At 43.7% G+C, this 11,376-nt stretch overlaps 2 protein-coding genes across 2 annotated transcripts; both read left to right on the forward strand.

The window, feature by feature from the left end:
* Positions 1-1,329: 1,329 nt before the first annotated feature.
* Positions 1,330-4,508, forward strand: LOC137907876 (deubiquitinase DESI2). The gene is made up of 5 exons (XM_068752235.1): positions 1,330-1,371; positions 2,670-2,742; positions 3,649-3,742; positions 3,834-3,975; positions 4,269-4,508. The coding sequence occupies exons 1-5, from the start codon at positions 1,333-1,335 to the stop codon at positions 4,506-4,508; spliced, it is 588 nt and encodes a 195-aa protein (XP_068608336.1). The 5' UTR covers positions 1,330-1,332.
* Positions 4,509-6,423: 1,915 nt separating this feature from the next.
* On the forward strand, positions 6,424-11,310 carry srsf5a (serine and arginine rich splicing factor 5a). The gene is made up of 8 exons (XM_068751689.1): positions 6,424-6,492; positions 7,477-7,608; positions 7,686-7,756; positions 7,852-7,968; positions 8,403-8,481; positions 9,759-9,832; positions 9,918-10,022; positions 10,108-11,310. Exons 2-8 carry the CDS (start codon positions 7,483-7,485, stop codon positions 10,484-10,486), a joined length of 951 nt encoding a protein of 316 aa, XP_068607790.1. The 5' UTR covers positions 6,424-6,492; positions 7,477-7,482; the 3' UTR covers positions 10,487-11,310.
* Positions 11,311-11,376: the final 66 nt, after the last annotated feature.

Here is an 11,376-nt window from a genome sequence, read left to right on the forward strand (position 1 = left end):
TAGTGATTCACAACTTAAATGATTCTAACTGCGGTGTAGAAGCGGCCACGCCCAGTTCCTCTTAAAACACAACAGCGGATGTTGTGGATTGCCTTCAAAGTAAAAGCAGACACTTGTGTGAATATAACACGAAATTGTTTGTTTATAAATAAGGTGGGTGACCACATTAGCATAATGCAATGAGGCCAATTTAAATGGCTTTTTTTTAAATGGTGTTGGCTTGAAATTCCTATGTTAACAATTTGACTTTATATATTTTTTAAATTGCAGTCGCAGCCGTTCATAAAAATGACATTTACCCTATTTTCGTGGTATTGTGCGACAAAAAAAAAATCTATTTCGACCAATTGGGAATCTTTTTTTGCATCTCAAAATGAAGTGACTGTCTCTTTGAACTGTTTTTGTCGCTAAAACAAAATCCAAGGGTAGAAATTAAGCAATTTTTAAGAATAATATAATAAATAATAAGTGATTTTTAATGTTATTATTTTATTTGTTTGTCGGATAATAAAACGCGTTCCTGTACACCCACCAAGGAGTTTTCTGGGCTGTCGGAGGATGTTGCCTCGGGGGAGGGGGGCAGATCATGATGTAATCCAACGCTTCAGTCCCAAGCAGAGGAGTAGAGACAGGGTGGCGGAGATCTGGTCGAATCCCAACCGCTTCAGAAATTCACCAGAAACACCTCAACGGAACGACATTAGGTCGACGGTTCGGTGTCGGAGGCGCCATGTCCCTCAGGTTTGTGCATCCGAGACGACGAGCAGGATGCCGGATGCTGATCATCATCAGTGGAGCCCGGGGATGCTGCTGGTGAGTCCTCTCCTCCCGCTGCAGCCAACCACCATGCCCCCCCCCCCCCCCCAGCATCCTCCGCACACCCTCCATCTGCCGCGTTTTCGGCAATGAGGAAAGAAGCGCACCAGCTGCAGATTCCAACCCCCCCCCCCCCCCCCTGTCCGCTCTGGATCGCCGTTGACGCGTCTGCTATATGGATCTTTCTGCTGTTGTGTTTGATCTCAGTGCATTCCGGGCCCTGCCCGCGGCTGCGGCTGCGCCTCACGCACGTCGCCCTGCGATGACGGCTTTGTGACCTCTGGCAAAGCCGCCGCCCAGTTTGTTCTTCTTCTTTGGGTTCATTTTCCTCTCCAAATCATCCTGCAGAACATTGATTACCCCGCGGGGTAATGCACATCCTCCATCCGGTCAGCAGAAGCCTACCTGCCGCTCCTCCCCCCCGCCACACCTGTGACTTCAGAGGCACGTGGAGGTCCTGACGACCATAAATCGTGCAGGGTGGGGACGTTTGCCTTTCCAGCTCAGGTTTAAACCATGGCCAATGAACCTGTCATCCTTAACGTGTATGATATGGTAAGGGTCCACACAGACCAGACTTACTTTGGATTCAATTATTTAAACTATGCTGGGGCCAATAACCCCCCACTAATGAATATAAATGCACTTCATGGATATAAAGAAATAATTATAAGCTTTGCCGAATATAGGAAATGCATATTTCATATTAAGATGACATTTTCACGTGTCCTTTGGTAGATAGATAGAGAGAACTTTGTTAATCCCCTGGGAAGACGTCCTCTGTGATGTCCTGAGTGGGGACAGAAATGACGGCTGCTCAAACGGCTGCTTTAATTCCAGCGTGGCTCAGCTTAACCGGTCATGATGAAGAGAGGGAAAGTCAAACACAGACAAAAGCAGCAGGCAGCATCATCTGGAGGGATGAATCGATCGGCGTCAATGTGAAATCAGTGTGACGGGTGTGCGTGTGTGTGTGTGTGTGTGTGTGGAGGGGCTGTCCTGCTGTCTCTGTTAGGCAGGATGCTGCAGGGGAGGCGGCATTGATCATTGCAGTAGCGTGATCTCCCAAAGACTGTCACCAAAGTGGAAGAGCTCTGCTAATGGCACCAGCCCTTGTATACGCATAGTCAAATATGATTATATCCGATCTGAGACCAGGAACCGGTCCCATTATTAATGGGGGGGGGGACATTTGGGGCAGCGTGGCAAGCTCTTAGCATGTTTCCTCTGGAGGATGGGAGAGGGGGAGTCATGAATGATTGTCTGGCAGCGCTCGCAGCGGGCGGCTCGCAGAGCACTGCATCTTTCATTTAAGGGCGAAATGTGGATGATGGATGCATGCATGAATGGATGGGTGGGGGGTCGCAGGCAGAGAAAGCTTTAAAACAGTAAAAATGGCAACAAGGTGCATTTAATAAATATGTGCAATGCAATTTTTTTAAAAAGCTTACTGTTGCTTCAGGAGGCAGGACAGTGAGAGCAATCGTCTTATCAATGTGTGACAGGCAAATACATGCAAAACTACTGAAAAGTCAAGTCAAGTCATTGTGACCCTCCCCCCAATTTTTTTTATAAAAATAATAATGACATTTAGATTTTTTTAATTGCTATATGTCATTCAAATGGAAATAAACAGACAAAAGCATCTGTTTGATGCATTTTGCGACATGATTTATTCTGCTGTTCACTTATAAGTCATCTAGTTTCATTCTAAAAGTTATTTGTCAGCATGAATTCGGACAGCCAGCGGCGTAGATAAATATCCCAGTGGTTTTAGGAATACACGCTGCAGCAATGTGTTCCACTCTTAAATAGCAACTCTCAGTATTTACATCCCCTCTTTGTCTCCACAGTACTGGATCAACGAATACACCTCCAATCTGGGTATCGGAGTCTTCCACTCAGGCATTGAGATTTACGGCCGAGGTAAGACCCTCCCTCCCTGCGTGAGGTTCGCTTGAGGCTTCCTTCACAGACACAAAATACAGTCTGGCTATAAAGACGGAATTATGTTTCCCAATGACATGACCCCATTTCTCCGGATTGAGTCACCATTGACTCGCTGTGAGGCTGAAGCAGATACTGCTGTGACCACTGCGGCTTCTATTGTGTCTCTGCCACCAGAAGTACTGGATCCACGCACTGTGAAATACGATCGCACCAGAAATCGTCTTCACCGTCCCAGTTTCTGCTTGCAGCATTCATTTATTTTCTGAACCACCCCATGGATTTAACTTCCTCTCCTCCACCCCTATCTTTGTTAAAATGGCCAAATTAAAACAATTTGAAGCTTCTGAACCAAAGTGATGTTATGAATGGTTATTGTTGAGCTGCAATAACAACAAAAAAAAGGAGAATTTCTGAATAAATAACGCTCTGTGTCCGCACGAGGCCCACACAGAGCTCCAATAAGAACTTCTTTAGGCTCCAATTAGACACATGGGCACAAAATATTGTCTAAGGATGTTTCATTCCTTTCCTTTTTGGACACGCTTCACCAATAGGAGCTAGGAGCTGGTTACATTTTGTTCCATCAGTATCTTTATTTTATGCATGTGATGACATGTTCTTATATGAACTACGAAGGTTTTCCTAATAGTAGGCATTAAAAGAACTCATCAGCACCTCAGATGCTGTATGTACTTTCTTAAATGTATTTCATGCCATTGTAAGTAATTCTTCAGTGTTTTCCCAGGCGCTGCAGTAAATACAGTGTAATCAGGCTGGCCTAATGATCTAACCGCACTGTGTCAGTGATTAATTGCTGCTTTCTGTGCAATCATGTCTGTTTTGTGCCTAAAATCAACCATTCTTGACTCTTCATCCACACAGAATTTGCATACGGGGGACATCCGTATCCTTTCAGCGGCATCTTCGAAATCAACCCGGGCAACGCTGGGGAACTGGGCGAGACGTTCAAATTCAAGTGAGCGTGCATCATCGTGGAAAACGATTCACTGCGATGTTGTCAGTGCTGCAGGTAGAGATGCGTGTGTGTCGTTATGCGTTTCAAACAGAGAGGCCAGTGTCCTGGGCACCACAGACTTCACAGAGGAGGACATAGATAAAATTATGGAGGAGCTGGGGAAGGAGTTCAAAGGCAACGCCTACCATCTGATGCACAAAAACTGCAACCACTTCTCCTCCTCGCTGTCCGAGGTCAGTCACGCACTGTGTTTACTGTCGATACGCAATAATGTTGAATAACAACTATAAATGAGAAGAAATATCCGATACATGAAGTACGATCAAGTGGTTTTTGGCTTCTGCTGCTCAGTTTCTCACCAGATGTGTTTTTGTGAGACCTTCATCTTTCGTAGACATTTTCTTTATGCATGAAGGGAAAAAAATGTTCATTGTCTTCATCACAGGAGAATAAAAAAATAGTCCCACATATCTTATATAATCTAAAAATAAGCATGTTTTCTATCACGTATTCCGACTTTCCTCAGCTGTTGTGTGGACGAGAAATTCCTCGCTGGGTCAACAGGCTGGCGTACTTCAGCTCCTGCATCCCGTTCCTGCAGAGCTGCCTCCCGAAGGAGTGGCTAACCCCGGCCGCCCTGCAGAGCCACATCAGCCTCGGCCTCCACAAAGAGGAGCAGAACGAGTCGAGCGACGAGGACCCTTCATCGTCGTCTGGGGCGGCCGCCACTGGGTCCTCCCACAGCTGTCGCCACACGAGGGTGTGACCCCCCCCCCCCCCCACACACACACACACGCACACAAACTGCATCGTGGCTCAAGAGTAAGCTTGAACAACCACCTGACCTCGTACCGTTCGTCCTCTGAGTGAAGAGGCAGGGTGAGAAGAGTTAGCTCTTCGTGCTGCCAGAGACTTCAGACCTGCAGAGACACCGTCGGTCCTTCCCGAGGCCGACGGGAGGACAAACTCTGAGCTGAGCCCTGAGCACAACAAAAACTATTTAGATCCGAAGTTGAAACCTTTGCCAGCCTTGTTCCCTGCCCTGCCTCCAGAGCTGCTTCGGTAGAACAACGAGAGGCTACCTTTAGAGACATCGCCCTGGAAACTGCGAGTCTCCTCGATTGCACCAAGTTCTCATTCAATATGTGGCCTTCAGTTGATATCGGCGGCTCTGTTTTCTTTGTGTGGGACTTTGGCTATTTTGGGATAACATAGGATTTGATCATTCCCTTAGGTTCCAGCTGAACTCTGGAAAATGTTGCATGTTGAAAGAATTTTACCAAAAAAAAAAAAATCAAAGTAAAGCAAGATGGTACATTTCTGATTGTATCCGGTCGTATTTCTGTCCCTTTTGCTTTTGTACAAATCTAATGTTGGACATGTTTTAAACACAAAACTGGCATTTTTAGCACTAAACTGGTTTGTTCCTTCCAGTGTTACCTTCTCATGAACAGTTTTAATCTGAAAAGCTCACGCAGCCTCAGTCAGCTGTGAACATCTCAGAGACACAAACACAAAGAAGATCAAGCTGCTACACTGACAATTATTCACTTTGTGTGTTTTTATATCCAAGGGGTCTTTATATTACAATATTCCTTTGCAGATGAAATGTTTATTGAAGTTTCTGAGTCCGCAAAACTTTACAACACATCAGAGTTGCATCACGTTAGAAGAAAAAACATTTTAGTGATTCTTTTTTAAGTATTTATTGATTCATCTGAAGTTTGTTTTCAATATGATGTCATTCAATTATTTGTAATCATTGTGATTATATCATACATACAGATAAGCCTCATTAAAGTTAAGGTGATTCTTGTCTCTTGTTTTTTAGTGTGCAGTTAAATGAACAAGTTTAATTTTGTCCCAATTATCCTGTCATAAAGTGATAAAAGACAATGACCTTACTCAGGAAGGAAATCACATGAGTTGTAAATGTGGCGGTCGTCACATTTCATCAATTAATGTCCAATGTTATGTGGAAAAATAAAAGATATACACAATGGGATAGCATACCTTTTCAGCCTCAAAATATTGCACAATGGTGTTACTATTTAAGTTGGAAATCAATGTTTTTGTGTATACTGTATTATTCATTTTATATATCATCATTATATGTCATTATTTTGGAACATACAGTAGCAGTAGAGTATTTTTTTAAATGCATACATACATAAAAATAAATATAAATATATCTGAGAATTGTTTTTAGCACATTATATTGTGAAAACTATATAAACATTTATGACAAAATATATTTTGCTATTTATTACAAGATATTATGCTATAAAAATATTGTTTTAGAAATATGTCGTCATTGTTTTACAGTTTGTTAAATGTTTGATGTAACAAAAGATATAATTAAGCAAAATATTATAAAATGTTTTTTTTATTTATCTTTACCCAGATTTTGGGTTGCCTAATTTGTGTTTAAAACCCTCTTTCGGATTCCAGTAAGATTCACTAATATAGTTTGGAATTAAATCCCTAAAGTATTGTAATGCAAAAACATGAAGGTACATTCACAAGCAGAATTCAATATGAACTATAAAACATTTATATGAACGAAAGGGGTCAAAGTCGTCTCCCCGAACAAAGTTAACCATTCACTCGGGAACTGGCAACGCAAAAGCAGCGGCATTTCCTGTTCCTCTGTGAGCTATCCGTAGCCATTTTGATCGAGTGGAGTCGTGCTTGCAAGCAGCTAGACGGCGGCCTAACAAGAACTGAGACCTGTTGAAGAACAATATCAGGTGAGAGGCAGAATACACCGTCGTTAAATAACAGATTCAGTGCTGCAGGATTCCTAATAGCTTTTAATTTTTCATATATATTCAGAACTATAAATTATGTCGTAGACACCGAAGAGTAGCTAGCGGCCGCGGTTAGCTCGCTTTAGCTAGCTGTAGGAGGCTAGCTCGCTTTAGCTAGCTGTAGGAGGCTAGCTCTCTTTAGCTCGCTTTAGTTAACGTAGACTAACGTAGACTAACATCGAGGAAAACTGCAGGACGTGCGGGCAAAATCATTTTTCGTGCAACTGGCGTGTTACGAGATGGTTACATTCATACTGTATTTAATGTGGATTCGGATTTCATCCCTCACACAAATCAAACGTGAATCGAATAGCCGCGTCGTGCAACGTGCTAGCTAGCTAGCGTGCTCACATTTGCTAAATTGGCTCACTAAAATGATTATAGGTCCAGATGCCAGTTTCAATCGATTGTACGTTGTCAAGCGCCAGCTGTATTTAATAATACAACACTAATTCAGCTAATGTGGAGAAAAAAGACATTTTGCTCTTCATTTTGCCCGCCGTCGCTACATCAATAGGCGAAGACAAAGTATAGATTTACAATGATGGTCTGTGTTTGACTCGCTTTGTTCAAAGGTAAACAAACAGTGGAGGTCTTTGGTGTATGACTTTGACGTGTAATTTGATTGAGAATATGAATGAAGGAGAGATAACGAGTTTTTTCCTCGTGATGTCGCATTGAAATGCAACCGGTTCAACCAGACCTCGGTTTATCAGCATCCTGATCAAGAGAGCCCATCAGTCTATTTTAAAATAATTAGATCTTCACGTGTTTTAATTATCAGCAGATCTGTTAATAATTAGTTTACCACTGTAGATCATTTAAAGCTAAAGTTAACAGTGATGTCATACATCAAACATTAAGCTGTTTTTCCATCGCTTGTAATTTAACTTTAACTAAACTTTGTGTGTTTCTCATTTTCAGCAAACAATGAGTGGTTGTCGCGTCTTCATCGGCCACTTGAGCCCGCATGCCAGAGAGCGAGACGTGGAGAAGTTTTTCAAGGGCTATGGACGGATTCGAGAGATCAACTTGAAGAATGGTTTTGGCTTCGTGGTAGGCGCGACTCGCCGCTAAGATTTCATTCCGTTGCGTTCTCTTGGAGGAAAGCCTCACGATTCCTGTCTCCTCAGGAGTTCGACGACCACCGAGATGCGGATGATGCGGTGTACGAGTTGAACGGGAAAGAACTTTGCAGTGAAAGGTAAGTGTCATTTATTCCAGGTTTACTTACGGACATATTTTTAACATCTTAATTAATTTACTAAGCAAAGAACGTTTTGCGCTTTTCCTTTTCAGGGTCACAATCGAGCATGCCCGCTCCCGGAGAGGGAGAGGTGGCGGCCCCGGAATGGGCCGTTTTGGTGGTGGGGGTGGAGGTGGAGGCTATCGCCAGGCTCGAGGCAGCGGTACCAGGTACATTTGCACCGCGGTGCTTCCGGCTTTTGCTCGGATTTTGTTTCATTCAACGAGGACAGGAGTCAGATTTCTAGTGAAACCGGTTTCTTTGTGAAACTGTTGCAGTCCCCAAAGACGTTTGCTGATATCTTGTACGACGGAGTCGCCATGCAAAACAAACACTAATAATGAAATCGAATGACTGACGTCGATCTGCTGTTGCACCGGCGACTCAAATTCAAATATTGACTCAGTTTTTCTCCTGGCAGAAGATTAGTTTAATACAAATGCTACGAACATGAAGCGAAGCTGCCTGACGATCAATTAGGGTGAATTTTAGAGGCCTTGATAGCTTTCCTGTTTGAGTCGCACCTTCCTGGTTCATTTGCCTTCCTTTTTTTTTTTTTTTTTCAAAGCTTGTATTAAAGTCGCCGCTTGTCTCTCTTGTGTAGACCGGACAGGTACGGCCCCCCAGTGAGGACTGACCACAGACTCATTGTGGAGAACCTCTCTTCACGAATTAGCTGGCAGGTAAGTTCTGACTAATCATTTTTTTTAATATCACCATTGGTAAATGTTCTTAAAATGAAGCGGCATTCATTTAATCCGGCTGGGGCAGTTTGTCTAGTCACATTAGTCAAAAATACTAGAGTTAATACGTAATTGACCAGTTACAACAGAAAACTTGTATCTGCTTTTTACAGTTGCTGATGGGTATTCTAGCCAAAAACATTTGACTTTTTTTTAATATATATATATAAAAAAAAAAGCTGCTCTGATATAGTTTTCTTTTATCAGAGGTGAATGCACACCCTCCACGGAGGTTTCAGAAGTGTTTAGCGCCCTCTGCTGGTTGTTTTTCTGAATAGTGTCCATTTGGTGCCTCTCCTCACACGCAGTTGCCGCTGGTCTAAGGTCTTGGCTGGGCCCCGTAGCGGTGAAAGTGGTCTAGCGCAGGATACGGTAGCCTTAGGAGGTCCGTAGCCGCACTCTGGAGGTTCTGTGGGCTGGCATCGCCCCCGACTTCTGTAACCCCCCCTCAGATCCACGGTCCCGTCGCTCCCCCGTTTGGGTCTTTTTCTGTTGCTGATGGAGCTGGGGGGGGTGTGGAGTCGGGCACACACCCCTCCACTACTTGCTCTCTGGTGGTTCCTTACTTGTGGAGGCCGGATGCTGAGTCAAGGCCGAGGTCGTTTCTCAAGGGCTTAACACTGCATTGGTTCCCATTTGGTATTTGGACAAGTGGCTCTATGCTAAAATCTTCCTGGGTATGGAGCGGTAAGTAGCATAAAACTCATGTGATTGGGTTTTTTTTTTTTTGTAGGGTTGGGTGGTAAACAGGGGTGGAAAGTCACACTTTGTAGAGGGAGGGGGTAGTTTTGTATAATCACTGACTTTTGAGCCAAATAACTTACTTTGTAGATCACGTATTTTTCCACCTAGACATATCTAATACATGTATACCTTCACTTCATATAGTAAGGCACAAAGTCAAATATTATAACTCAAAAGGTAACATCAAGTACATAAACTTCCCATACTTGAATCCAGACAGATGGATTTAAGTTTTCTTTTTCACATGAGCTAAAAACCAATTAGTGGGAATTCAGCACTGATTTAATAAAAGCAACACTTTTCAGTGACTTTTGTTTACACGCCCTCCACTGAAATGGGAGCTTATCAAAGTGCAAACATTCATAATGTGTGCTGGTGTGTTGCTGCCTGCTCGCTTCTCTCCGTCCAGGTCTCTCACCGGCACCTCGCCTCGCGTTTTCTCTCGCTAATTTCGCATTGTGCTTCGAAAACAGGACCTGAAAGACCTGATGAGGAAAGCAGGTGAAGTAACCTTTGTGGATGCTCACAGACCCAACAAAAATGAAGGGTGAGTTCTTCCACCTCGGTGCCGAGCCGCTTGGAAGGATCCGCCTGGCCGTTTTGTCCTAACGGACGTTTCTGTCTCGACGCAGAGTGGTTGAGTTCGCATCACGCAGTGACATGAAGAACGCCATCGACAAGCTCGATGGGTCTGAACTGAATGGACGAAAGCTGAAGATCTTTGAGGACAGCAGAAAGTAAGTTATTCCCCCTCTTATGAACTATTGCTAACTGTGGTAGGCTTCCTGGAATATTTTTTTAATGACTTGTTTGTTCCAACAGTCACAGCAAGAGTCGCTCCCGCTCTCGAAGCTACTCCCGGTCAAGGAGTCGTTCCAGGAGCCGGTCCAGGAGCCGCTCCAGGTCCGTCAGCCGTACCCCAGAGAGGAGGTCATCGGGAGGGGGGAAGGCTGCCGCCAGATCTCCCTCCAGGTCCAAGTCTCGGTCCAAGTCTCGGTCCAAGTCTCGGTCCAAGTCTCGGTCCAAGTCTCGGTCCAAGTCTAGATCCAAGTCTAGGTCCAAGTCTCGCTCCAAGTCGCCTTCCAGGTCTCGCTCACGCTCGCCTGTTCCTGATCAGAACAAACAGGCCCGGTCCCGTTCTCGTTCCCGGTCCCGGTCCCGCTCTCGATCCCGCTCTGCCTCGGCAGAGAGCAAACACTGAGGTTGGTGTACGCGTCTGATGTCAAAAATAGACTGATAGTTCCTCGCCACCGGTCTGAACAGTGGCTGGTTTTTGGAAAACTTTAGGAAACTGCCTTTTTATGTGGCGTTGTTTTGATTTTTCAATCATTAATGTGCCCAGAATCGAGTTTATTTTTCTTTTTCATATTTGGATGCGTTTTTTTTGTGCTCCTATTTCATGATTTTTCTAGCGCTCTTCTAAACCTTCCGATTTGATCAGGCTTGTCCCCTCGATGTTACGATTCAACCATCAGGTGGGCATCATGTTCGTTCCCTAAAATGCTTTTATTTGAAACGCAAACTCGGCATGGCCTTCAGATATGTTGAATTTACAGCCCTGATATGTGACTGGAAACGTCAGATATCTTGCCGTATTTGAGCCCTTCTGTGTGCCGTCATTGGAATCTGCTGTTGTTGACTGACTTTCATATTTTTAAATCCCTTTCAGGACGTCGTCTTGTGTTGGTTCATTTTTTTCATTGATGTGCTTCATGTTCAGAGTCCAGACTGACGTGTTTGTCTCATTGGATTTATTGATTTGATGCAAATGGGACGCTCGCCGCGTTAAGGTCATCCAATAGTTCAGGTTTTTCTTTTAAATATATTTTGTGAATGTTGGTCAACTCATCCATGTTTGATAAAGTCTCTGCAGTTTAACCAAATAAAGCTTTCACAAAGTCGGGAGAATGTCTGTCCTCAATTCAAAAAAAATGTAAACTGTTGGTTGAATGGGTGGAAAAAACCTACAAGATCTTCGAAAATGCATGTTTCTCAACTTTCAAAATAAAGATGCTAAACATTTTATTTTGAATTGTCGTCTTTTATTTTTATTTTTCACATTCGCACGCCATCATCAAAGGGTAATGTGAC

The sequence above is a fragment of the Brachionichthys hirsutus genome, chromosome 18 (assembly GCF_040956055.1).
Source record: "Brachionichthys hirsutus isolate HB-005 chromosome 18, CSIRO-AGI_Bhir_v1, whole genome shotgun sequence".
In the NCBI taxonomy this organism is placed as follows: Eukaryota; Metazoa; Chordata; class Actinopteri; order Lophiiformes; family Brachionichthyidae; genus Brachionichthys; species Brachionichthys hirsutus.

Coding starts and splice junctions, on each gene's coding strand:
- LOC137907876 (XM_068752235.1), top strand. CDS start 1,333: ATGGCCAATGAACCTGTCATCCTTAACGTGTATGATATG. Junction 1,372..2,669: donor TCCTTAACGTGTATGATATG/GTAAGGGTCCAC, acceptor TTGTCTCCACAG/TACTGGATCAACGAATACAC. Junction 3,976..4,268: donor TCTCCTCCTCGCTGTCCGAG/GTCAGTCACGCA, acceptor GACTTTCCTCAG/CTGTTGTGTGGACGAGAAAT.
- srsf5a (XM_068751689.1), top strand. CDS start 7,483: ATGAGTGGTTGTCGCGTCTTCATCGGCCACTTGAGCCCGCATGCCAGA. Junction 7,969..8,402: donor GCTCGAGGCAGCGGTACCAG/GTACATTTGCAC, acceptor TCTCTTGTGTAG/ACCGGACAGGTACGGCCCCC. Junction 8,482..9,758: donor CTTCACGAATTAGCTGGCAG/GTAAGTTCTGAC, acceptor CTTCGAAAACAG/GACCTGAAAGACCTGATGAG.